The sequence below is a fragment of the Petaurus breviceps genome, unplaced genomic scaffold (assembly GCF_028583685.1).
Source record: "Petaurus breviceps papuanus isolate PSGF00001 unplaced genomic scaffold, PetGlider_PUasm1.0 79, whole genome shotgun sequence".
In the NCBI taxonomy this organism is placed as follows: domain Eukaryota; kingdom Metazoa; phylum Chordata; class Mammalia; order Diprotodontia; family Petauridae; genus Petaurus; species Petaurus breviceps.
Genome location: NW_027186523.1, coordinates 21,564,510 through 21,590,187, shown reverse-complemented (window position 1 = coordinate 21,590,187; position 25,678 = coordinate 21,564,510). Strand labels below are relative to the sequence as shown.

Below are 25,678 nucleotides of genomic sequence, written 5' to 3'. Positions count from 1 at the left end.
CCTATCTTCCCCCACCCCTGAAAAATAAATCTAAATTTTAAAAAGAATAGATGATAAAAGGTAACAAATTAACTTTATTTTTTAATAATTCAGTCCATTTGACTGATCTATGTTAAAGAGATTATTTTTCCTAATATAGGATTAAAAAAAAATATTAAACCTAAGTCAATTCAAAGATTTTACCTGAGCACATTCCAGGTCAAATTTGTGACACTTTAAGACATTCTATTTTCATAACAAATGAATGATCTTAATAATTGAAAAATTCAGCACTTGAATGGTTGACATTAAAAATGCCCTTTTAAAACACATAAATACTTCAGAAAGAATAAATTTAGAGGAGGCTTCTTCTGATATTTTAATGATGGGATTTAGTAAACCTAGTGCAGCAAAGAACTCATCAAGAATGGCTTTGACTCATCAAATGTTCTTTGCAGGAATGTTTATCAATCAGAATTGAGACATTAAAATAACAGAGTAAGGGTTAAGAAAATCCCATATATTCCAGCAAAAACTGAATCTGTTTTATTATTAAAATATTCAAGCATTTGGGGAGAGGATAAAGTGTCTTGCTTAAAATGACAATCTTATTAAAATAGCTGTATTTTCAAGTGTATTCTGTTAAAGATTAGGAAAATACTATCATTTAAATGACTAAATCTGCTACTTGAACTTGAATAACTACTTTTTTCCAGAAAAATAAAAGGACAAATCTCCTCTGAAAAATGTATTAGGGTTAAAGAAAAAAAAATCTGTCACCCCTCAATCTGGCAAACTGAAGTTAACATTTTTTTTTAAATTATGGACAAAAAATTAATCAGAAATAAATATTTTGATGTATTGATTTGGTCTATTTACTACTTTCAGATCTGTGAAGTAAATTTCTACCATATTTGCTATATTTTCTAAATTTTAGAAAATATGGTTGAACTATGTACTTCAACATGAAGCAGGAATTCATGACTATATCTACCAGAGAATTCAGTTTAACTGTCGAAAAAGAAAAATATTGAAGACATCAGGAAATGAGGACAAAATAAATTTTCCTGAATAACTGAATTATTTATCAAATTATGAAGCTACTTGATTTTGCTTCAATTCATTCTATCTTTATGCATATCTAAAACTTACAGCATATATGTTTTTTTCTTGAGAATCAACATATATCAACACTAAGTTCCCTTTGAACTTTAACTTTCAATTGGTTCATGGTTCTTACCTTGAAATCAATTTGCATGATGGACCATTTTAATGATCTTTTAATTCTCCATATCTACTATACAGAAATTTGTCTGTATCAGTTTTGTTCATCTATTTTATTTTGTTTTGTTTTACTCCATCACTGAACCTTGGAACCAATAGTGCCTTCCTTTATTGCTTGGTCTAACCCATTTATTTTACTAGTGAGAAAACTGAGGCCCAGACAAGTTTAAGAGAATTGCCTAGATCACACATCTAAGAAATGGAAGAGCAAGGACTCAGGATAACTGCTGACTGAAGCAAAACCCCATAGATCAGAACCAGAATGATCCTGAAACTGTAGTGGAGCCACTCTTATTTGTAATGATTCTAACTGTGGTATAGAAATACTGTACCAATCTTCCCTGGATTATTTCAGGGCAATTCATACTTCCTGATATCTCTATTACCCAGTAGGCGGCAGTAGAACATTATAATGCCCAGCTAATAGCAGTGAGGCTAACATACCAACACAGGTAATCAAAGTAGTAAAATAAACCAGTGGGTATTTGGATGAATAATACCTACACACGTGGTCATTCCTGCTATAAGTATGCCTCACTGTGGACAAATCTGAGAGTCAGATTTTAACATCAATTTAATTGGGTAGTAAATGTTCATTTAATGGAAGAATGTACCATATAAGAAAAGTTTTGTAATATTTAGCATTCTGAATAAATTCAAAGTATAACTCATTATACAAAAATGTAGATCGATGCACATGTTTTATAGAAAATGCTAATTACATAAATTAGGTAAAACATTCCTTAAAACTAGCTGAAAGTCATTTTATTCTTTGATAAAAGGTTATGTGTCTTTAGTAGAATGGAAGCTCCTTGAGGGCAGATATTATCTCATTTTGCATTTGTATCCCCCAAACTTAGTATACAGTGATTTATTCTGAATTCTGTATTTATTCCCTCAAACTTCAATAATTTTTTTAAATAAAAATTTTAACTTTAGTACAAGAAGATGATCAAAGCACCCTGAGATAGTCATTATTTAGATTTTTTACGCTACTATATAAATATAAAGAAATGCCAAGTAGAGTATTTTAAAGCATTTTAGTTCTACATTTTTTTTTTTTGGCTATCATTTACTGAAGAGATGTATGTGAAATGCAACTGTTAGGGATCATATCTTAACACTGCTTCTAATAGTTGTGTGACCTTGGGCACTGACTATCTCTGGACGACAAAAGTTCCTTAGTCTGAGGTGATTAGACTATATGTCATCCAGGGTCCTTTCTAGCTTTAGATCTTTGATCCTCAAAAATAATATCCATGAAGATGATCAGAATAATCAATGCCATCTTGACAAGCATAGACTGACTCAGTGAATATCAGATTTTAACCTGCAGTTTGGTTATGTAGCTTTTCTTAGGCTGATTAATAGTAAATAAATAAATAAATAAATAAATGGACCACCACCACCACTAACAATAAAAAAAAAAAAACCCGCAGAATTTCTGGGAGGGAGAGGTAGAGAGTGGGGAAAGGAATCAGAATTAATCAGAACGAATACTTTTTTAATGACTCTCATTCCAAAGAGAATAAAGGTCATACTTTAGATGCTGGTAGTTCTAACATGTGGTTTCCTCACACAGAGAAAGTCTGGAACTCTTCTGGAAAGGCACTGAGCCAATGCAAACCACTCTAGGTCCAAACAGTGTACAAACATTACATTCTGACACTTTTTACTGAAGAATACTTTTAGCACTGGATTAGCTGCATAATTCTGAAGGACATACACCTACATAAGTACATAAAATCACACAATATCTGACCTGAATCTCATCCAATCTATGTATGTGGATTTTCTATGAATTCTGAATTACATAATGAAAGGTTTCGGAATCTTCAGTAATGACTTTTGTTCTAGATATACAGGATAGCCTTTAGTCTATTACACTATTCTACTGTGTACACACACACACACAGACACACACTCACACACAACACACACATAATTTCTAACATCTGTACAATCAAATATTAGCACTTGAAGACTCACAGAAGAGTGAGATATTTCTAAAGTATTCAAAGTATGAATCTATTGGATTGGAATTTATTTTAAACAATGATCTCATCATAAACACAGACAAAATTAACTTTCTCTTACATTTCTTGAAAGCACAGCACAAGTCAAGAGCAAAGTTTTTAAGTCTTGAAATAGCACAGAGAAATATAATTATATTCGGGTTAGAATATATTCTAGAAAACATTTATATAATTACCCAAATACAACGGCCCATTAGCATCTCAAACTCAGAATGTCCTAAACTGAACTTGTTATATTCCTTACATTACTATCCTTCCTCCTAACTTCCATTACTGCCAATACCACCCTCGCAATGTTCCCAAGTCAAGACGTACCAACTCTGACCCTTCATTCATTCTGACATGCTAAATCCTAACAACTGCCTGGTCCTGTTAATTCCTTGATACTCTGATAAATACCATCTCTTCTCCTTTTCACTCTCACTGCCACCAATTTATTTGAGGCTCTCATCTGCCATCTGTACTGTTCAGTCTTTTAATGAGTCTCTCTGTTTCCAATTCAAGTCAATGAATATTGGCTTTCTGTTGTGTTCTATGACAAAGACTGTATCATTTTTAATTGTCTCTTCAGTACAGAGCATGGTACCTGGTAGACACACAGGAGGTACTTAACATGCTCACTGATTATAGATGGGCTGATTCTCAGTACTAGAATATAAAGACAGCTGACATACTGATGCTGTCCTAAAGGACATCCTTCACATAAAAGAATCCTTCAGTCAGTAATTAAGCAATTGCATCACTTTCCCACTCAAAAACCTCTTAGTAATTCCTTCTTGCCTACAGTGTAAAATACAAAATCCTCAGCTTAATAATATTTAAGGTCCTACATAACTGGTCCCAATTCACCTTTCCAGTTTTATTTCACGTTGTTTCCCATCATGTACTATGTTGCTAGGCACTGAACATTCTAATCCTGAGTTCTCCTGTCCCCATCCAACATATCTTATAATCTTAATAACCCCGTGCCTCAGTTTCGTCATTTATTAAACAGAGATATGATTCCATATACTATCTCAAGTACCTTCCAGAATATGCCAGAAAAGTAGCTTGTAAATCACAAAATGAAATATTCAGCAAATGTGAATTACAATTTTTGAAGCCTTTTTCCCCTTCAAGTTCCAGTTTAGGTGGCAACAAAAAACCTTCCTTGATCATTCTTCCTTTGTATATATACACACACACATACACTATGACACCAAATAGATTATAAGATACTTCAAGATAAGGAAACAAGCATTTTTTTTATCTTAGTATTCAGTGTATCTGATGTGTGCTAAACAAAAGTTTATTTAATTAAATAAAATAGAAACTCTGAAAGCAGGAATAGTCTAAGGAGAACTATAATGTATATTAGACTTAACTTTATCACCTCACTTTTCTCCAACAGACATTGTTCTTTACCCCTTTGGAGACTCCAGTTTTTCAAAACTCTCCCTGTTCTTGCTACTTGACAACTATCCTATATTCCAGTCTTCTGTTCTATTAAGAGCAAATTAAGGTCCTATCTGGATGTTGCTTGATTTTTCAACACTCTTATGGGCCATTGACCAATAGATAAATAGAAAAATAAATTGACAATGTTCAAGCAAAGAAATTTAAGCTATCAATAGTGATATGAAAAAAAAATTCTGCAAATTGCAAATAATTAGAGGAGGGCAAATTAAAGTAACTCTGAAATTCTATCTTATATCCATTCGATGGGCAAAGTTGACAAAGAAGGAAAATAATAAATATTGGAAATACTTTGAGAAAACAGGTACAGTAATGCATTACTAGTAAAGCTGCAAATTGGTACAGCCATTTTAGAAATCAACTCTGTTCCTAAAACTAGTAAATTGCATAACCCTTGATCAAGTAATACCACTGTGAAGTCTAAACCCTAAAGAGATCAATATGAACAAAGGATATATATATATACACAAACATGTATATATATGTATGTATGTATGTATATATAAAATAGTAGGTTTTTTTGGCAGTAACAAGGAATTGAGAACTAAGGGGTACTCAACATTTGAGGAATAGCTGAACAAATAATGCTATGTAAATGTAATAGAACACTATTTTGCTATAAGAAGTTATGGAAGAGATGGTTTCAAAGAAACCTGGGGAGATTTATACTGATATTGAATAAAGTGAGTAGAGCCAGAAGAACAATATATAGAATGACACCACTGTGAAGGCAAACAATTTTAAAAGATTTAAGAACTCAGATCAATGCAGTGACCATATTTGATGCCAGAGGACTCATGATGAAACATGACTCTCATCTGACAAACAGGTGATGGATTCAGAGGAGAGAGTAAGACATTTTTTAGACATGGCCAATTGAGGAAGCTTTTCCCTCTCAAATTGAGGAGTAAATGTAGTTAACAGTAAGAAATGCATGTTAATTGGGAATTAAAAAAATACACTCTTAAGGACATTTCATTTTCAGGTTCTCTCAAAGTAGAAATAATGTTCCCTGTGGTGGGAGTTAATCTGTGACCTGACTCCTAAGAGCTCTGTGATCAAGAAACTAAACACGGGAAGATAGGTCAAACCCAACTCTCTCAGTTACTGATAGTAGTGAACTGTTGTGTGTAAATTTCCAAAGGCCCACTTTCTAAGCTAGGCAGGGGAATTCAGGGCAATTAAAATCTAAGCAATACCTCACCCATGAAAGGAGTAGATTGAAGAAATCCTACAGGCCCTCAACATACCGACTTCCTACCCCATCCCATATCATTTAATGGCACTGGTGAGTGTGCTTGATGATCCAGGGCAGGGACCAATGATTAAGCCTTGCCCCTACACCCTTTCATTCTGGGTTGGACAGAAAATTTCATTGAATGTGCTAGCAGGTAGTGGATGGATTCTGACATGCATAACAGCTCTCATATTATCTTTCTTCTCAAACTCACCCTTTTCCAAACATCCTATTATTGTAGAGGGCTCCAACATCCTTCCAGTCTCCTAGGTTCACATCATCATTGCCATTTCTGTGTCCTCAATCTCACTCACTTATTCCATAAGCAATCAAATTTTGTCATTTTTACATCTAAAATATGTCTCATATCTATATGTTTTTCTCTACTCACCCAGACAAGCTCAGGCCCTTATCACCTCACACTTGGACTATTGCAATAGTCTCTTAATTTATCTCTTCTGTCTCAAATTTCTCCCCTCTTTCATCAATCTTTCATATAGCTATCAAAGAAATTTTCTTAAGGCACATGGTCAGATCATGTCACTCCCCCTATTCAAGTAACTCCCTATTGACTCTGGGATCCAATATTATTTCATCTTCATCTCAGTTTTGTTTAGTTTGTATTTTGTCTATATTCTATAATATACAGAATAATTGCTAGAGTTATATAATTGATAAATAAATAAACATGCACATATGGTGGGTGCATTGCCTGAGTTTTTTTTTATTTTTTTTAAATTGATGGAGCACATAATCAAAACAGTTTGAATACCATTGGCAAAGTCAAAATAATTTCTGAAAGATGAATAAAGTTGTCAGTACCCAAAGGAGTGAAGTTACAAAAGCAAGCTGACAAAGGGAGAGAGGACCCTACTCAGGATTTTTCAAATCATATATGCATGAACATAGGCATATCCCTATTCTGCTTTTTATGGAGTCAGTCCTATCTAACCACCAAGAGAAATTCAAATAAACTTTTGTCAACATTTTGGTCAACACTCATGGAGTCATCATTTCATTTAAAAATTTTTCTTTCTATATCCTCAAAGCAAATCCACACATAACAGAGATAGAGATTTTGGAGAATCACCCCATTAAAAATTGCAGCAATCATCAATGATCTTTATAAAATTAGTACAATGTTCTTTGGATTGTCTCTACTCACCTCCAATTCTAGGACTTTTTTGGGGGGGAGTTTCCTAACATTAAGAGATTTAAATTGTTATATAAAAAGAAGAAAATTAATTCAAATTGGAGCTGATTATTTACACACATACAAGTATACAGAAGGCAGTATAGCAAAATGAATGGAGAACTAGTCTTGGTTTCAGAAAGACTCAATTCAAGTCCATCCTCTTACAGGTACTGAGTGACAGGTACCTAGGCAACTCACTTGACCAACCAGGGTTCCAGGCAATTTTCTAAGACTAGGAAGGGCAGATGTGCTATACCTTAACTATGGATCCTTAAATCTAGGCATGTTGTCCTTGATTTTATGACAATGGTACCTCAAGACTTGAACAAATCTGGGAAAGTGGCTTATATCTCTTTTGTGGCAAAAGCATGGACTGGTTCAGATAAGAAGAGCCAGCTATCTTTTTCTTCTTCAAATTTAGCTAAAATTTGGGTAGATTTCCACAAAATTATCTAATCTGATCTTCAGACAACGTTCAATTCATCACTAAGGTTCAAGCCTCTCTAGGTTGATAGGACCTGCCTGGACACTTTGAATGACCTCTATTGCAAGTCGAGACATTAGATTAGGTTTTTAATGGAGATAGACATATCAACACAATTCAACACAATGGAATTTGCTATGGAGAGAGAGAATTTTACATTGTAAGAAGTGCTGAACTTTAGGGCTAAGAAAAACATATAATTTAGAAGAAAGGTTCTTAACCTTGAGTCCACAGATCCCTTGGAACTTTTAATATTTTGATAAATGCTTTTCCACTTAATGAGTTTTTGTTACAATCCTATGCATCTTGTTTTATGCACTTAAAAACATTATTCTAAGAAGTGCTCCATAGGCTTCAATGGAATACCAAAGTAACCTGTTAAGAACCCCTGATTTAGATGAATTTTCATAAAAAAATCAATTGGAAATAATAAACAATTGACTTAGAAAATTTTGTCAAACAATAATATTGAACCATCTTTAACTTTAAATAACTAATTTATAGGTGAAAGGTGGTTATAAATGGTTGAATACTGTCTGCTCTATTAGAATGTGAGTTCTTTGAGGGAAGAGACTATGCTTTATTTTATTTTTTCCTTTTTAGAGGGCAGCTGGGGTTAAGTAACTTGCCCAAGGTTACACAGCTGGTTTTTCTGTATTAAGTGTCTGAGGCTGGAAGCGAACTCAGGTCCTCCTGACTCCCGGCCTGTGCTTTACTCACTTCCACACTTAGCCACACCTTTTATGTTTTTCTTTGTATTCTCAGTGCTTAGCGTATAATAAGTACTAAAGTAATGCTTTTGGACCAATAAATATACTAAAATCTTCTGGCAACTTGTGTGTTTTGCTGTAATGCTTGTTGACCGATAAATGCACTAAAAAATATCTGGGAGTTAGCTTATTGTCTTAAATGAAAGGATTTAAAAGGGTTGTGTATTTTATTTTGAAATGATTTTTAGATTTGTTTTCACCAAAAGAACTATTTATTACTTTTTCTTAGTTTCTATTAAAATTTATTTTTATTGCCTAAGCATACATCATTTGCTAACAGCAAGAAAGATGTTTTCTGAGTAATCTGAAAAAAAAAATTAATCCAAAAATTAACCTTATATTAAAATTTTTAATGCAGAAGATCCAAAAGACTAATGTTCACATGGCTAACATGACAATTAAATAAAACTGAAGTTACAAAGAATGTCAATTCCAAAGAGCAAAGATAATTTCAATTTAACAATGAGAATTCTGTTACTTCTTAAAACCAAAAACTGGGATTTTTTCGTGTAGCCTTGCATACACTCTCCAAATTGTCTAAACCATAAATTCATCCAGAAAAGTAATTTGACTTAGGTTTCTTCCATATTAATAGAAGGTCAGACATGTGGACTTAAATTCAATTCATAAAATCTAAACACTATAGCAGTGGGAGGTAAAATTATTAAGTTCTTTTAAGACAAAGGATCTATTGCATTTGACACTGGGGACACTCAGTCATTGAGAAACTGGAGGAAGAAAGTAGTTGAAAATAAACTTTTTTTTCCAGTGAACTGTATTTAAAAATAAACTGACCTTCTTAAAATTTTTGTTTAAGTCAACCAAGCTGAGCAGGAAGACGTGGTCCTTTGCTCCAAGCAGCAGCCTGCCCCTCTCCTCATCTAACAGCAGGGTTTGGAAATCCAGCCCTTCTGATGAACCCAAGAAGGGAATACAGCTGTTTGAAAGCAGTAAGTCTGTGGGAAAATGAAAGGCCAAAAAAAATTATTTTCACATCAAAATGTTGATTTAAGACTCACTATACACTTTGTAAATACATGCACACAGCATGAAGGTTTCAGTTTAGATAATAGCAACGTGCAATTTATTGTTCTTTGTATGTGATATTGTTCTTGTTAACCAGAACCAAATTTAGATTAATAATATTTCAGTGTCTGTATTGAGTAAAAACTTGAGGAATCCTGTTGATTGATGGGAAAAAAGCGATAGTAACCCCTAAATAATTGCTTATTGTGTTTTCACCAGAGTTTTTTTTAATCTCCATATCAAACATTTGACCATCAGCAAAAACTGCAGAATATTAAAAGAATGTGTCAGTAAAGGAGATAACATTGTACACAGGAACAGATATTGGGATCTGAGAGGCAGAAGTCCTAGATATGGGCTGTAATTCCATCCCTTGCTAGGCCAAAGCTTTAGATGAAAACCCAGGTACTCTGATGCTCAGACCACTGCTCGGATATAGACAACACTTCTATCTTTTTCCTCTGTGGAACAAGCATGAGTCCTCACTAATTTGGGGGCCAGTTCAAGAAGAAGAAAGCTTTTTTTATGGCCTCAAACTCTGCATCATCTGTGGTATCTATATTTCAACAGAAAGTTAAGGATGCAAACCTTATTTTTGAAACTCAATCAGTGTGGTGCCTTTTTGGCAGCCAATGAGAAGGCTTCTGTTTCTGACATTACCTTTAATATGGCAGCAAAAGACATCAAGCAGATGTACATCTTAAAAACAGGTGATTTCATTTCTGATTTTTTAAAGAAGTAATGTATATTCATCCCTTAATTCCACACAATCATAAATGATTATCAATCACAACATTGCATTTAGAGTCAAGCTTCCAATCCTAGTTCTGACCGTTACTATCCTTGTGTCTGTGGACAAGTCATTACTACTTTGATTCTTGGTTTTCTAATCTGTAAAAACTGTAACATATATTACTAGACTGTTCACAGGCTAAATAAGTACTCTGCCAAGCTTAAAATCTCTATAAGTGTGCATTATTGTTAATATTTCTGTGAGTACTCATTTTCACTTTCATTATTTTATAAAGATTAAAATGTTATTTTCTTTAAATATCCAGTTTAGTCATTAAAGTAGATTTCTCAATGCGTGTGGAAGGTTCTGTATTTATATTGGAATGCCTGGCTTTTATGGAATGAAAAAGGATTAGTTCATAGTTTGGACAAACTGAGAGTACATATCTTGATGAAGATGTGATACTATCTGAAGTCTCCAGTGGCTGTGATGTCACAAACCTCAGGGGTCTGGCTGAGATTTATGGAATGTATTTTATGTGCACTGGATAGAAGTTTGCATAGTATATATGCTGTACTAATTATTTTTCTATGAAACTAAATACAACGTTGTAATAGCTTGTCAGCCCATAGCACCACTGGTGTTATATTTCCCAGAAGTTACAAAGGTTGAGAACTTGTCTTTACATGGGCAAATATCCAGCTAATTTCCCATAATGGCCCTAAGGTGGAAGGAAGAAGGGAAGAATGGAGGAGAGAGGATGGATGAGAGAAATAAAATCCAGAGCAGTAATAAAAGAATGTTCTTTGCACATAGCCCCTTCTTTGGCCAGGCAATCCTGTAGCTTCAGCAGGATTTCTTGATAATTACCCAACCAATAAGTAAGAAATAGGAAAACTGGAAGTATATGAAATAAGTCCATGGAGGATTTCTCAGTCTAACTAAAGAAAACTATCCTATGGGTCAAGTTCTATTTCAAATGTTAATGCATGGTCTATAAAATGAGAAACGGATTAAAAAAACTATATGTACTTAATTAGGGGTAAAGAGATGCTTTGTAAAAAGAAATAACATTCTCTGATGTTGTGCACTAAATGTAGAGATTTTTACTCACCTCTGTATTTCCTAACAATAAGGATTCATTTTTTTTGTCTTTACCAATATGGAAGGAGGGGCCAAAGAAGAAAAATATAATATTTATATAAAAAAACAAAATCCCAAACACCTGCTTTAATATTTGCTTATCCTGTACTGTTGTTTTTAGTTCCCAAACAAATTTGATTAGGAAAAAACAGCTGTAAAAATAACAGTTAACCTGAAGCGTTGTTATTCAAGAATGATTAAATGATGCTTTGTGACTTTATGTTGCTAATTTAAAAAAAAATTTTTTTAAAGTATGCTTCATCAAGTCAGTAGCCAAGCTAAATAACGAACCTTGGACAATATATATGGAAATCTCCTAGTATGAATTATGGGTTATTTTGAAAGTAGCTTTGGGACAGGGATTTGAACAGGTTCCCTCTTTCCTAAGCAGGTTATCTTTCTTGCATTTTTGCCAAGTGAAGCAGTCGTATCTCTCTACCAGCACATATTCTATTAAAGGGAAACACAAAATTGTTAACTACCAAGGCAACATTTGATCACCTAGAACTCTACCAAGGTGACCTAGAGCCACAAAAAGAGACTGGGTATTCAACTGGGCAACCTGTGCAAATGAGGTTAACAAACTGTCAAATGCCCGACTCCTTAGAGAAGAATTCCCCACAACCAGATCTCCTCTGGCTCTGAGCCATACCTTGTCAGCCTATTGGGCAAAATGTATGTTTTCACAAAGGGGAAAGGCATGTGTGATTTAGGTGGATGGCAAAGGAGCTTCCCATGAGAGCAGTTCACATGAGGAATGAACTAGAGAGAGGGGTGGAGTTCAATAGTACAAGCTCCTTCCCAAGATACTTTAAACATTCCCTTTTTATCGGAGTACATTATTTCTCTTTGACCTCATTCCCTATCATCACCTTGTTCTTCCTTTTTTCTTTAGCAGCTTATCCTCCACTGCCAGCTGTCTTTTGCTTGTAAAATCTGATATCATCCCAACACCTGTCTCTTTTTTTTATCTGCTCTCCTATTTATTTTCTTAGATGGATTGCCTGGACTAGACCTATGATTCCACTGGTTTATGGAAGTCCCTACCAGATTGGCACCTACTTCATAGTTTAGATACTTGCCTAGACCACAGTTTAAGTGATTTGAATAGGGTCACAGAATCAGTATGTCTGAGACGGGCAGCTATCTGGCATAGTGGATAGAGCACCAGGCCTGGAGTCGAGAAGACTCATCTTCTTGAGTTCTAATCTGATTTCAAACACTGTGTGACTGTGTGACCCTAGGCAAGTCACTTAACCCTGTTTGCCTCAGTTTTCTTATCTGTAAAATGAGCTAGAGAAGGAAATGGCAATCCACTCCAAAATCTTTGCCAGGAAAATCTGAAATGTGGTCATAAAGAGTTAGATATGATTGAAACGTCTAAACAAGTGTCTGAGGTGGAATTTCAATCTGAACTTTCCTGATTCTCAAGCCAGGTCTCTTTATCTATTGCTTCTATAACTAAGGCAAAAGTCTCAGTTAAAGAAGAAAATGACAAACCCCTCCAGTATCTTTGCCAAAAAAGCAAAACAAAAACAAACAAAACAAAAGTGGGGTCACAAAGAGTTGGACACACCTGAAAACGACTGAACAACACATTCTCAGTATATGTAATCATAGATTTAGAGATAGAAGAGAACTTATGCTTATTTCATCCAGTCTCTTCATTTTGAGAAAACAGATTGAGTGGTCAAGTGATTTGTCCAGGCTGGCACAGTTAGTGTCAGAGGAAGAATTCCATCCAAAATCGTCCTGACTCTAAATCCCATACTATCTATTATGCCAAGCTATAATCTCAACTGAATATTTCTAGAATTAGATTATAACTGAGGTCAAAACTGGAGTATTTCTGAAATGTATAATACATAGAGCTCTAAAGCTAGAATGTACCTCTAAAATCATCTAGACCCCCACCTTTTCGTTAATCTACATAAAGTGGTATTATTAATCTCTCCCAATTTATTAAATAAAAATAAAAAAAATTAAAGATTTTGTTGTAAAGCTAAGTGTTGTGTGTGGGTTGAAGGGGGAGGGAATGACACTCAAGGATGACCTCAAACAATACTGAAAATCCCTAGGTCAAAAACTTTTAACTCTAGTAGAGATCACTGAATCCAAGCCCACACTGTCACAGATGAGAAAACTAAGGTCCCCCAAAATGAGGTGATTTGTCCCGGGTCACACAGTCAGTTACTTCGTTGTTTTCTTTATAGAATTTACAGTTCTTGCCTAAAATCAAGAATTCAGAATCATCTCTTCCAATTAGAATGTCACTGGAATCACTACTCTTAACAAACATAATGCTATTTGCATTTGTAAAGGCAAATAGCCAATACTTAAAAAAAAAAAAGACTAGGATAAATAGATGAGAGACATATGAAAAATACATAAAAATATAAAAAGAAGGAAAAAGATCACAAATTTGGAGATAAAAAAGCCCTAAGAGCTCATCTAGTCAAAGTGAGGGAATTAAATGACTTGCCCAAGATCACGCGGATAAAAAGGGGCAAAGCTGAGATGTGAACCTAAATCTAACTCTGGAGTTCAAGACACTTTCTACTACAACATACTGCCTCTCATGGCCCACAATAACCACAATGCAAAATTCTGAGCACCAAAAAGGATTTTAGATATCTTGCCTAATGCCTCATTTTACAGATGATGAAACCAAGGCCTAATTAAGTGACATGATTTACCCAAGAGCATTTCACTAGGAACCTGAATATCCAACATAGGGTCCAAGGACCATATATAATTTACCGGAGATTGTTAGCAAAACTTTTAGGCCTAACTACCTAACCACCACCGCTATTGTATAAATGGCTAGCCTCAAGTAGTATTCTGACATGCTAAGCTCAATTTAATAACTGAAAAGAATCCATATGACCTATCCTCACATATCTTATATATGAATTCCAGATAAAGAGAAGCATACTGCAGCTGAGAACACAATGAGTTTGGAATAAAGAGATCAAGGTTTAAATGACATGGACTGTGTGACCAATATGGAAGTCACATGACCTCTTTGAGTCTCAATTTCTTTAATCTGAAAAATGGGAATAATACTACTCATAGTTTTTATCTCCATAAAGATTGTTGTGAGGCAAATGCTCTGTAAATCAAATGTTATAAAATGGGAACTAATTTTGCTCCCCCCAAAAAAAATTGAACCACTTAAAAAATTAGTCCTCTAATGCCTAGCTGCTTCTTGCATTTCAACATATAGCAAAAGGCCTTTGCAATTAAGACAAAATAAAAATAAAAGAAACGAAAAAATCCATAAATAGAAATTCCTTATTTTGTGTTATTGCTTTTTATTTTAGTTTCCATTAAAAAAAATTCTCTGGACCAAATCCCATTTACTGCCTAGTGAACTGTCACCTAGTGACAATTTTCTTCAGAGAACAATTCACTCTGATGATCTATTCACTTCCTCTCTCACAGGAAAGGAGTGAATAGTCATAAAAAGTTGAATAAATGGAGACAACAGCCATGTACATTCTTTCAAGAGAATTTTCTCAGTATCTGTTAGATGACCAAAGTCCTTCCTGTTGCCACTCCCTGCATGGTTGGATGCACCAACTCTAACATTACTGCCAGAGATACTGAACCTGGGTGGAGACCCAAGTTTCTTTCTGAAGAGAAGGGGAAAAGCATTACTTGTTCACCTCTTTTGTACAAGGTACTGTGCCAAGAACTTTACAAATATTGTCTCTCTCGATCCTCACAACAACCCACTGAGGTAGGGGCTATTATTATCCTCATCTTATAGTTGAGGAAACTGGGGGAGGCATAGTTAAATGACTTGCTCAGGGTCATACAGAGAGCAAGCATCTGAGGTTAGATTTGCACTCAGATCTTCCTGATTCCAGACACAGCACTCTACCCACTGTACCACCTATAAGACTATGTTTAAATAATGATCTCTAGCAGTCTAAAAAGAATTACATTCCCATGGTACATGTTTTGGAAACCCAAAGACAACAAGTTCTTTAAGGCCTTACAGTTCAGTAATTATAATTTTACAGAATCAGACAATTTTAGCGCGGGGAAAGAACCTTAGAGAGTACCTAGTCTGATTAAATTATTTGCTCAAGGTCACACATCTAGTGACAGAACTGAGGTTTAACCTTGTCTTCTAATTCCATGTCTACACTGAGAAATGAGATGTCAAATAGGCTCAAAATACAGAGCAATGGTTTTAAATGTCTATTTGAATAGCTCGATGGAAACCTTTACTTTGCCATGCACAGCTATGATGTCCATCTTTTCAAAACCTTCCCCATGTTCCTGACCTCTCCACTATAACTCCAACTCACTATGTCATGGAAGGGAGGACTTCTCAGATGAATTTTAGTGGCTGATCTGGAAGCCTGATTTTCATTCCAAAGAACAGATTTCTAACCTTACCCTAGGAAGCTGAATTCTTTGACTCAAAAATAAGTTATGTCTTACTTAGGTTTAGAAGATTTAATTCAAAACCCAGGTTCCTGGGCCCATTATCACAAGATTCTTCATGTTTAGAACAAAACCCCACAGAAGAGACACCATTACCACCAAAACCACCTTCACAATTCTTCTGTTCTTCCTCCTTCTTCCCTGTCTTTCTCTGTTTCTATCTGACTCTCTATGTCTCTGTGTCTGTCTGTCTCTGTCTCTCTCTCTCTCCCTTCCCTCCCTCTTCTCTGTCTCTCTCTCTTCCCCCCTCCTCCCCATGATTAGGGAGACCCTTAACACTTCTCTGAGGATGATAAGCTCATCCCATCTAATCTCTGGGGTGAAGGAGTAGTGTGAATGATCCAAGGCAAAATTATAAAGTAAACCCATTTTATTTTTGCAGTCTATGACCCTCTCTACACCATCTTAGAATGTCTTCTTTCTCCTCCCACATGACCAATATTTTGATGTAAGCAGTACTTTCATCAGAGTACTCAGAAACCCTTACTATAGCAAACTTCACAACCTCTCCCTGAAACTCTCCTCTCAAAAGTATGTAATCTTCAGATAGAAGTTCAGAGAAAAAGCAAAATTATCATACTAGGTCATGTTAATATATCTATGTGCACTATGCTAACTGCTGGCATATGAATAGCTGACAGCTCTCCCCAGACTCAGGCACCCCTTTCTCCCCCCTACCCCCGCCCCAAACTCATCACTGTCCTTCACCCCCCCCTCCAATTCCCTCTCATTTCCTTTGTTCTCCTAATGTTTGGATTATAACTAGATCACTGGGTGGGCTTGGTCCCAGTTCTCTGCTTTCGTAAGCAATAGTCCAGGATGAGATATGGACATGTTTGTGAGCAGCAAGATCTAACACTGAGAAAGCTATCTCTTGCTTCAGCCTCACCTGGGTGTGGTCCATCTAATTGGAGATTTGATTCTTTTGCTCATACTGATTCTTTCTCAAGCCACTAGCTAAACTCGAAGTATGCACAATTTTATAAATGATCATTTCTCACCTAATAATAATGATGATAATGATGTTGGTGATATAAAATTTAACCAACGATGGTAATTTTCAGGGCTAAAAGTAGATTTCTGGCCAATGTTCTTATGACTATATTTCCAGAAATTATATTCTCTTTTGCTTCTCCTTTTCAGCTTTTTTGCAAACAGAACCCTGCTGATTGTTTCATTAATTAGGTACCATTTAGGAACAATATCCATGGCAATAATAAAGCTTCAGAAATGACATAAGAAAATATATTTTAAAAAGCACAAACTCTATTGCATTATCAAATCTGCCTTCTTGCCAGTGCAGGATACTAAATGGCATCATAGCAGTTTCACATTTTGACACTTCAGTCCACACCCATGATTTTAAATGATAGATATTTCTACTGGCAAAGTTTCAGTGGGAGAAATTTTATATAACAAAGAATAAGTAACACTCATGATTAAACGTTACAAGACTTCTTCCATTGTTTCAGTCTCAAAAGCTTTGCTTCCCATCCCCTCCCCCCGTGACCTTTCTAAAACAGTGGTTATAACTAGAATGAGACCATAATAATGCTATAATGGAATAGTTTTTATAAAGCAGATGTGTTGATAAAGGAAATGAATGTTAATGGTTGTTTGACAAGTGTTTTTTTTAACTCCTTTCAAAGTTTCTTTTTATAGTATCTTCTCTAATTAGACTGTGAATTTAAAAGCAGAGACTCTTGTTTCATCTGTTTGTATACCCCTGTGCTCAACACATAATAAGTGCTAAAAAAACAATCCAAAAGACATTTTCATTCATTTATGAGTGACACAGCTCTCTCCTGGTTCTCTCTACCTTTTTCTGGATGTCTTCAGTCTTCTTTACTGGAACATCACCTTTATTCCAAACCCTGTGTGTGCATTTACTCTAGGGTTCTGTTCTGGGTCCTCTCTTTCTCTGTGCTCTCTCTTTTAAACATCATTAGTTTCCATCTGTTTAGTTATTATTTCTACATAGACAACTCAAGATCTAGTCATCCAGCCCAGTCTCTCACCCGGACTCCATTCCTGCATCTCAGATTGCCTATTGGACATTTCCAAAAAATATCCAAAAGACATCTCAAATTCAGTATGTCCAAAGAACTCATTATTTTTCCCCCTCAAACCTTCTCTTCTTCCTAAATTCTTTATTTCTGTAGAAGGAATCACTAATATTCTAGTCATCCAGGTCTGCAACTTGGGAGTCATCTTTGTTTCTTGATTGGTGTTTGTTTTTAATAGAAACTTATTTTTTCCCAATTACATGTCAAGAAATCTTTAGCATTCATTTTTACCAGAATTTGAATTTCAAATACTTTTCCTCCCTCTTCTGAACATGGCAATTGGATATAGGACACACACATATACACACACACGTGGGTGTGTGTATACTACCTAAAACATATTTCCATATTAGTCACAGTTGTGAAAGAAGAAATAGATCAAAAGAGAAAATATGAAAAAGAATAGAGTAAATTAAAAAATAAGCTTCAACAAGCATTCAGAGTTCATCAGTTCTTTTTCTGGATGTGGATAGCATTTTCCTTGGGGAGTCCTTTTTACTTGCTTGGACTATTGTGTTGCTGAGAAGAGCTGAGTCATTCATATCTGATCATTATACAATATTTCTGATACTGTGCACATGTTTTCCTTGTTCTACTCATTTCACTTTGCATCAGTTCACACACATCTTTCCTGGTTTTTCTGAAATCTGCTTGTTCATGGTTTTGTTTTGCACAATAGTCCTCCATTACATTAATATACGACAAGTTGCTTAGCCATTCCCCAACTCATGGGCATCCTCTCAATTTCTAATATTTTGCCACCATGAAAAGAGCTGCTATTAATATTTTGGGGAATATAGGTCCTTTTCCCTTTTTTGATCTCTTTAGGTTTTAGACCTAGAAGTGGTATTACTAGATCAAAAGGTATACACAGTTTTATAGTCCTTTGAGCATAGTTTCAAATTGCTCTCCAGAATTGTATTAGATTATTGTATTGCTTGGGGGTGGCCAGGTAGCACAGCAAGTAAGAGCACCAGCCCCAGAGTTGGGATGACCTGGGATCGAATCCGGCCTCTGATACTTAGCATCACACCCAGAAATAATTGGCTGTGTAACCTTGAGCAAGTTACTTAACCCCAATTGCTTTAAAAAAAAGATTATTGTATTGCTGAGAAGAGCTAAGTTTATCATTGTGCATATCTGCACAATGTTGCTGTTACTGTGTGCAATATTCTCCTGGTTCTGCTTATTTCACTCAGTATCACTTTGTAAATCTTTACAGATGTTTCTGAAATCTGCCTGTTCATCATTTATTATAGCACAACTGTATTCCATTACATTTTATCAATTTTATGAACAACTTCTTCAACCATTCCACAGTTTGATGGACATCCCCTCAATTTCCCATTCTTTGCCACCACAAAAGAGCTGCTATAAATATTTTTTAATGATATCTTTAGGAAACAGACCAGGGAATTCTATTGCTGGATCAAAGGGTATATGTAGTTTTATAATCCTTTGAGCATAGTACCAAATTGCTCTCCAGAATGATTGGATCAGTTCATAACTCCACCAACAATGCATCAGTGTTCCAATTTCTTCACATCTCCAATCTGATCATCTTCTTTTCTGTCATATTAGCCAATTTGATAGGGGGAGGTGGTAAGTCAGAGTTGTTTTAATTTGCATTTCTATAATCAAAAATAATTTATAGCACTTCTTCATATGCCTATAGAGAGCTTTGATTTCTTCATCTGAAAACTGCCTGTTCATATCCTTTGGCCATTTTTCAATTGAGGAATGGCTTGTATTCTTAAAAACTTGACTCTGTTCTCTCTATATTTGAGAAGTGAGGCCTTTATCAGAGACACTTACTGTAAAGATTCTTCCCTTCCCCGTACATCTGACAGGTTGATTAGTCCTTGCTCTTCTAATTTGTTTATGGTGTCTCCCTTTATGTCTAAATCATGTACCCATTTTGACTTTACCTTGGTATGTGGTATGAGATAGTGGTTTTACTCTATATCTAGTTTGTGCCTTCTTGCTTTTCAGTTATGCCAGCAGTTTTTGTCCAATACTGAGTTCTTATCCCAAAGGCTGGGGTTTTGAATTTATCAAACACTAGGTTAGTATTTTCATTGACTTCTGTGTCTTGTGCACCTAATCTATTCCACTGATCCACCACTCTATTTCTTAGCCAGTACCAGATAGTTTTGATGATTACTATTTTATAATATAGTTTGAGGTCTGGTATTGCTAGCCCACCTTCCTTTGTATTGTTCTCATTAATTCCCTTGATATTTTTGACTCTTTGTTCTTACAGCAAACTCTGTCAAATGATTTTTTTTTAAATTTGATTGGTATGGCACTGAATGAGCAAGTTAGTTGACAGAATTATCATTTTTATTATAATTTCTTGGCCTACCCATAAGCAATGGATATTTTTCTATTTAGTTCTGACTTTATTTGTGTAAAAAGTGTTTTATAATTGGGTTCATATAGCTCCTATGGTCATCTTGGCAGGCAGAGTCCCAAGGATTTTTTATTGTTTACATTTATTTTCAATGGAATTTCTCTATCTCGTGCTGCTGGACTTTGTTGGTCATATAAGGAAATATTGATGATTTATGTGGGCTTTTCTTGTATACTGTAACTTTACTAAAGTTGTTAATTATTTCAAGTAGTTTTTTAGTTGATTTTCTAGGGTGAATTAAGTATACCATCATATCATCTGCAATGTGGTAGTTTTGTTTCCTCACTGAGTATTCTAATTCACTTTCTTTTTATTCTCTTATTGCTATAGTTAACATTTCTATTACTACATGGAATATTAGCAGTGATAATGGGCATCCTTAATTCACCCCTGATCTTATTGGGAAGTCTTCTAGCTTATCCTGTATGCCATCTTACTGATGGTTTTAGATAGATACCATTTATTATTTTAAGGAACATTCCCTTTATTGCTACAATCTCTATTGTTTTTTAATAGTGATAGGTGTTGTATTTTTTCAAAAGCTCTTTTTTAGCATCTATTGAGATAATCATATGATTACTGTTGGTTTTGTTATTGATATTGTCAATAATGCCGATAGTTTTCCTAATATTAAACCAACCCTGCATTCCTGGTATAAATATCACCTGGATATAGTGTATAATTCTTGTTATATATTGCTATAATCACCACACTAATATATTGTTCAAAATTTTTGCAGCGATATTCATTAGGAAAATTGATCTATAATTTTCTTTATTGGTTGCAGATCCTCCTGGTTTATATATAAGCACCATATTTATATCATAAAAGGAGTTTGGTAGGACTCCTTCTTTGTCTATTTTCCCAAATAGTTTATATAGTATTAGAATTAATTGTTCTTTAAATGCTTGGTAGAAGTCACTTGTGAAGCCATTGGACCCTGGAGATTTTTTTTCCTTATGGAGTTCATTAATGGCTTGTTCAATTTCTTTTTCTAAGATGGGGATATTTAGGCATTCTGTTTTCTGATCTGTTAATATTAGCTAGATATTAGATGGTTAGCTCTTGTACTTTACTTTCTATTTGGCTAATTCTACTCCTTAAGCAATTTTCTTTTTCCATACTGTTGACTCTTTTTTTTCTCCATAATTCTCTTGCGTCGGTCTCATTTCTTTTCCCAGTTTTTCTCCTCCTTCTCTTATATGATTTTTAATCTCATTTTTAAGCTCTTCCAAGAGATCTTTCTGGGCTTGAGACAACTTCCCATATTCCTTTGGGGTTTTGCCCAAGGTGTTTTGACATTGTTATCCTCCTCTGAGTTTGTTTCTTGATCTCGCATCACCATAATAACTTTCTATGGCCAGATTATTTTGTTGTTGTTTTTCTGCTCATCTTTGTTGGCCTTTTTCCTTTCTCTTAAATTTGAGCTCTGCTCCCAGGGTGGAAGAGATAATGTCTCAGGCTTCTTGTGTCAGTAGCTGCAGGCCTTGGCTGTTTACCTGGTGCTGCACTGATGTTATCCTGAGGCCCCTGGGGAACTCTCATGTCTGGTGTTGTGCTGAGGGGGTGCAGTAGCAAATGGGGAAGGCTTGAGAAGACTCAGTCAAAAGGCCGCACCACTGCTGATGACTATAGGGGTCTGGCAGCTTATTTGGTGCTGTGACAGAGTCCTAATGGTGATGTCTGCTGTGCTGAGGCTGGTGGGATATTTCTGAGTCTCATCAGAGAAACACTGAAGCACCTGGTGGTCTGGTCAATGGAAGTTGCCTGTTTGCTTAGGGCTACCCTGAGGTATAAGCATTTTTCAGAGGTGGAGTCTGCCTATTATTAGGCCCTGCCTCTGCTAAGGCACTTGGAGGGTCCTGGTGCTAGTACTTACATGCTCCATCACATTGGGGTTCAGGATCTCCTGCTGGTTTGCTGAGGTGGGGCTTGCTATTGACTTGCTGGGACACTTCCCATCCTGGATCGTATTTCTCTTTTACTCAAGTGAGAAAGACCTTTTCTGCCGATGTTCCAAGTTTCTTGGGCTCAATGATTGTTTCACGCAGTCTTTTCGCTGGTTCTGCTGTTCCAGGATTTGTTTGGGGTTACTATTTTATGGTTGTTTAGAGGTAACTATGAGAGATTTATGGTGATTTACTGATGCTTACTCTGGCATCTTGACTTCTGAAAGTCCTTTCACAGTCATCTTTGACTTTCTTTTCTCTGATCTTTCATATTCAGGTAGTTATTTTAATTAAACAATAAACAAACATTTGATAACCATTTATTATGTGTTTGGCACTGGGCTGGGTGCTAGGGATACAAGCACAAAGATTAAAAAAATCAATAACTTGAAAAAAGCCTACATTTTAATGGAAGAAATATATACACATGCATACTTACATATATACACATACATGTGTATATGTGTATGTATGTATATGTACATGTGTGGATATGTATATGTTTATGTGTGTGTCTATTTATTTGTTTAAAATGATCTACACCAGGGGTAGAGGCCACATGTAGCCTTCTTAGTCCTTGGGTACGGCCTTTTGACTGAGTCCAAGTTTCACAGAACAAATCCTTTTATTAAAGAGATTTGTTCTGTGAAGTTTGGATTTGGTCCTCAAGCATCTAGAGGGCCACATGTGACCTTGAGGCCTCAGGTTCCCCACCCTTGCTCTATACAATCATCAAACTGATATTTCTAAAGTGACTATCTTGCACTCCAGTTCAAGATACTCCAGAGGCTCCATCTTGCCTCTAGAAATAAGGTAGATGTTTCTATTTAGAAAATAAAACCTTTCACAATCTGGCTCAAACTTCCTTTATTCAGACTTTTGGAACATTATTCTTCAAGGATTCCATGTTTCAGCAACTCATTCCCGGAACATGACATTTCATCTTACAGCTCTGTGCCTTTGGAAGCACTATCCCCTACACGTGGAATGCACTCTTTCCTCTATTCCTTTTCATCCCATGCAGTTGCTTGCTTTCTTCTAGGCTCAGATCAGAAGCTATTTCTTGATCCTATTGTCAGTTGCCAGTACTCTTTTCTCAGAAATTACTTTTTATTTACCTTATGTTTCATATTTATTTTTCTATGTGAGTATGTATGTATGTGTATTTGTCTATGCATATATACAAGTGTATGTGTGTGTTTCTTTTTCCTTTTTTTTTGGTCTTTGTGTCCATAATGCCTAGCCTAATGACTAGGGTAACAGGTACTTAATAAATGCTTAGTTTTATAGATGGATGAATAAGAAAGTATTCTATAGTATTTGTGTCTAGGTGGATATGCTATCAATTAATGAATGACTGAGTAAATCACTCTTGTGTTAAACATCCAAATAAAATAATTGAATATTATAATCAAAAGAGATATCAATTATACAGAGGTGTTAATAAATGCTTAATTGATGGATGAATGAATGGATGGATAAGAAAGTATCCTACAGCACTTGTGTCTAGGCAGATATGCTATCAATTAATGAATTACTGAGTAAATCACTCATGTTAAACATCTAGATAAAATAATTGAATATTAGAAGCAAGAGATATCAATTATACAGAGGTATTTGGATTTTTAGAATTGAAGGGACATTAAAATCATCCAGTTCAACCTTATAATTCTATATATGAGTAAACACATCCAGAACAGAGAAGAGACTCATCATGATTCTAGTTTGTGACACAGCCAAGTCTGGACCCAGATCTATTTTTAGTATAATATTTTTATGGCTATTATGTGACTCTCTCGGTGAATGACACTGAAATCATCAATTTAAGAGGCATAATTTACCTTCTAACATGGGTGAAATTCCCTGCATTTTGACACTGAAGATAGCTGGTTATTTTGGTAAAGAAATAAATTTAAAGTACCTCAGTATGCCTGCTGTTGTCTGGTTCTTTTTTTATATTAGAATAAATTAAAATTACGAGTGAAAAATGCTTAGTCTGAATTTCATGTTCTGGCTATCACTCTAACCTCTTACCAATATTATAGGGATTTTTCTTGCAAGGGAGTAGTTGCTCTATTATTTGCCTTAAGATAATCATTTGCATGTCCAGAATTAATTAATAAATTGGTATTTTTCCTCAACTTATTACTGAGCCATTGAAGGGTATGCTCCATCTAGTGAGACCAAATTAATGATTCCTGACCTATAAGCTTTCCCACAACTAGAAGTAAAGGTTCATGGATTCAAAAATTCATTAACTAAAGCAGGAATGAACAAGCTGACAAAGGGAAGCTTTGTTTCAATCTTGCATTTCAAATGCATGCTCTGTCATCTATGGCAGAGTAATTCTGAATTAAGATTCCAAAACATTGTGGTGCAACTACCATGGTGGCTTACATTTTATATCAGCCTTTAATTAAATTAATTCAATCATTTGTTATGTCTGAACACAACAATGCCTACCAAGAAGTCTGGAAATGGTTTTTTAATTGATAAAAAACAAACTATCAGACAAAGTCAAACAAATAAAAATTGGCACCCATATAGAAATCATATAAACTTATACTCTAATATCACAGATGAAGAAATCTGGGTTCAATGATGTTAAACAAATTGTTCAAGAACAAAAGTGGGGCATCAAGAAAGGCCCTCATGTCTCCTGACTCCTTTCCCTCTTTCTCCCATAGGAGAGTATTTTGTGAAGCTAAGTCAATAGATATTCAACAGTTGTGTATATATAGGTTAAATAAATATTATTGATGGTAGTGATTTCTAAAAATTGGAGGGTTTTGTTTCCTATTAGCTCCCCAGGAGTAAAGACCCATACTCTAATTCCAGTTCTCACATTAATTTGATTGTTGAGCTTGGGAAAGTTAATTTCACCCTTATGGACCTCAGCTTCATCATGTATAAAATTAAGACAAGTAAAGTATTGTAAAGTAAAGGGAGTAAATCATCTCCCTTTGTCATTCACTATTTATAATCAGACTACCTAACATAATGATCATAATAGCTGACATTTATATAGTGTATAGTATATTCCAGAAACTGAACTAAGTTCTTTACCAATGATTAGTTCATTCAATCCTTACAACAACTCTAGGAAGTAGGTACAATTATTATCCCCATTTTACAGATGAAGAAACTGAGGCAAATAGATGCTAAGTGATACAGACAGGGTTGCACAGCTAGTAAATATTTGAGTTAAAATTTAAACTCAGGTCTTCTTGACTCCTTGACACAGGTCAGGTGTTTAATCCATTATGCCTTTTAACTACCTAGGTAATTTATGTTTTCTATGATTCAAACTATATTTTAGATTGGTATTAAGAATCAATGTTATCTTAAAAGCAGAAGTATACTTCAAATCTGCAATTTCATATCTATTTGTTTTTCTTCCCATGTTTTCTATTAGGACTATTGGAACTTTTAGCTCATTTTCCCAGACTA

The 25,678-nt window shown here is 35.1% G+C and overlaps 1 protein-coding gene across 13 annotated transcripts in view; it reads right to left on the bottom strand.

The window, feature by feature from the left end:
- LOC138175868 (semaphorin-3D) overlaps nucleotides 1–25,678 on the bottom strand; it is a 252,743-nt gene that overhangs the window by 118,092 nt on the left and 108,973 nt on the right. For all 13 annotated transcript variants that reach the window (XM_069106478.1, XM_069106485.1, XM_069106477.1 and 10 more), the window contains one exon: nucleotides 9,236–9,396. In XM_069106478.1, the coding sequence (XP_068962579.1) occupies nucleotides 9,236–9,396 (161 nt within the window). The remainder of the gene's footprint in view (nucleotides 1–9,235; nucleotides 9,397–25,678) is intronic.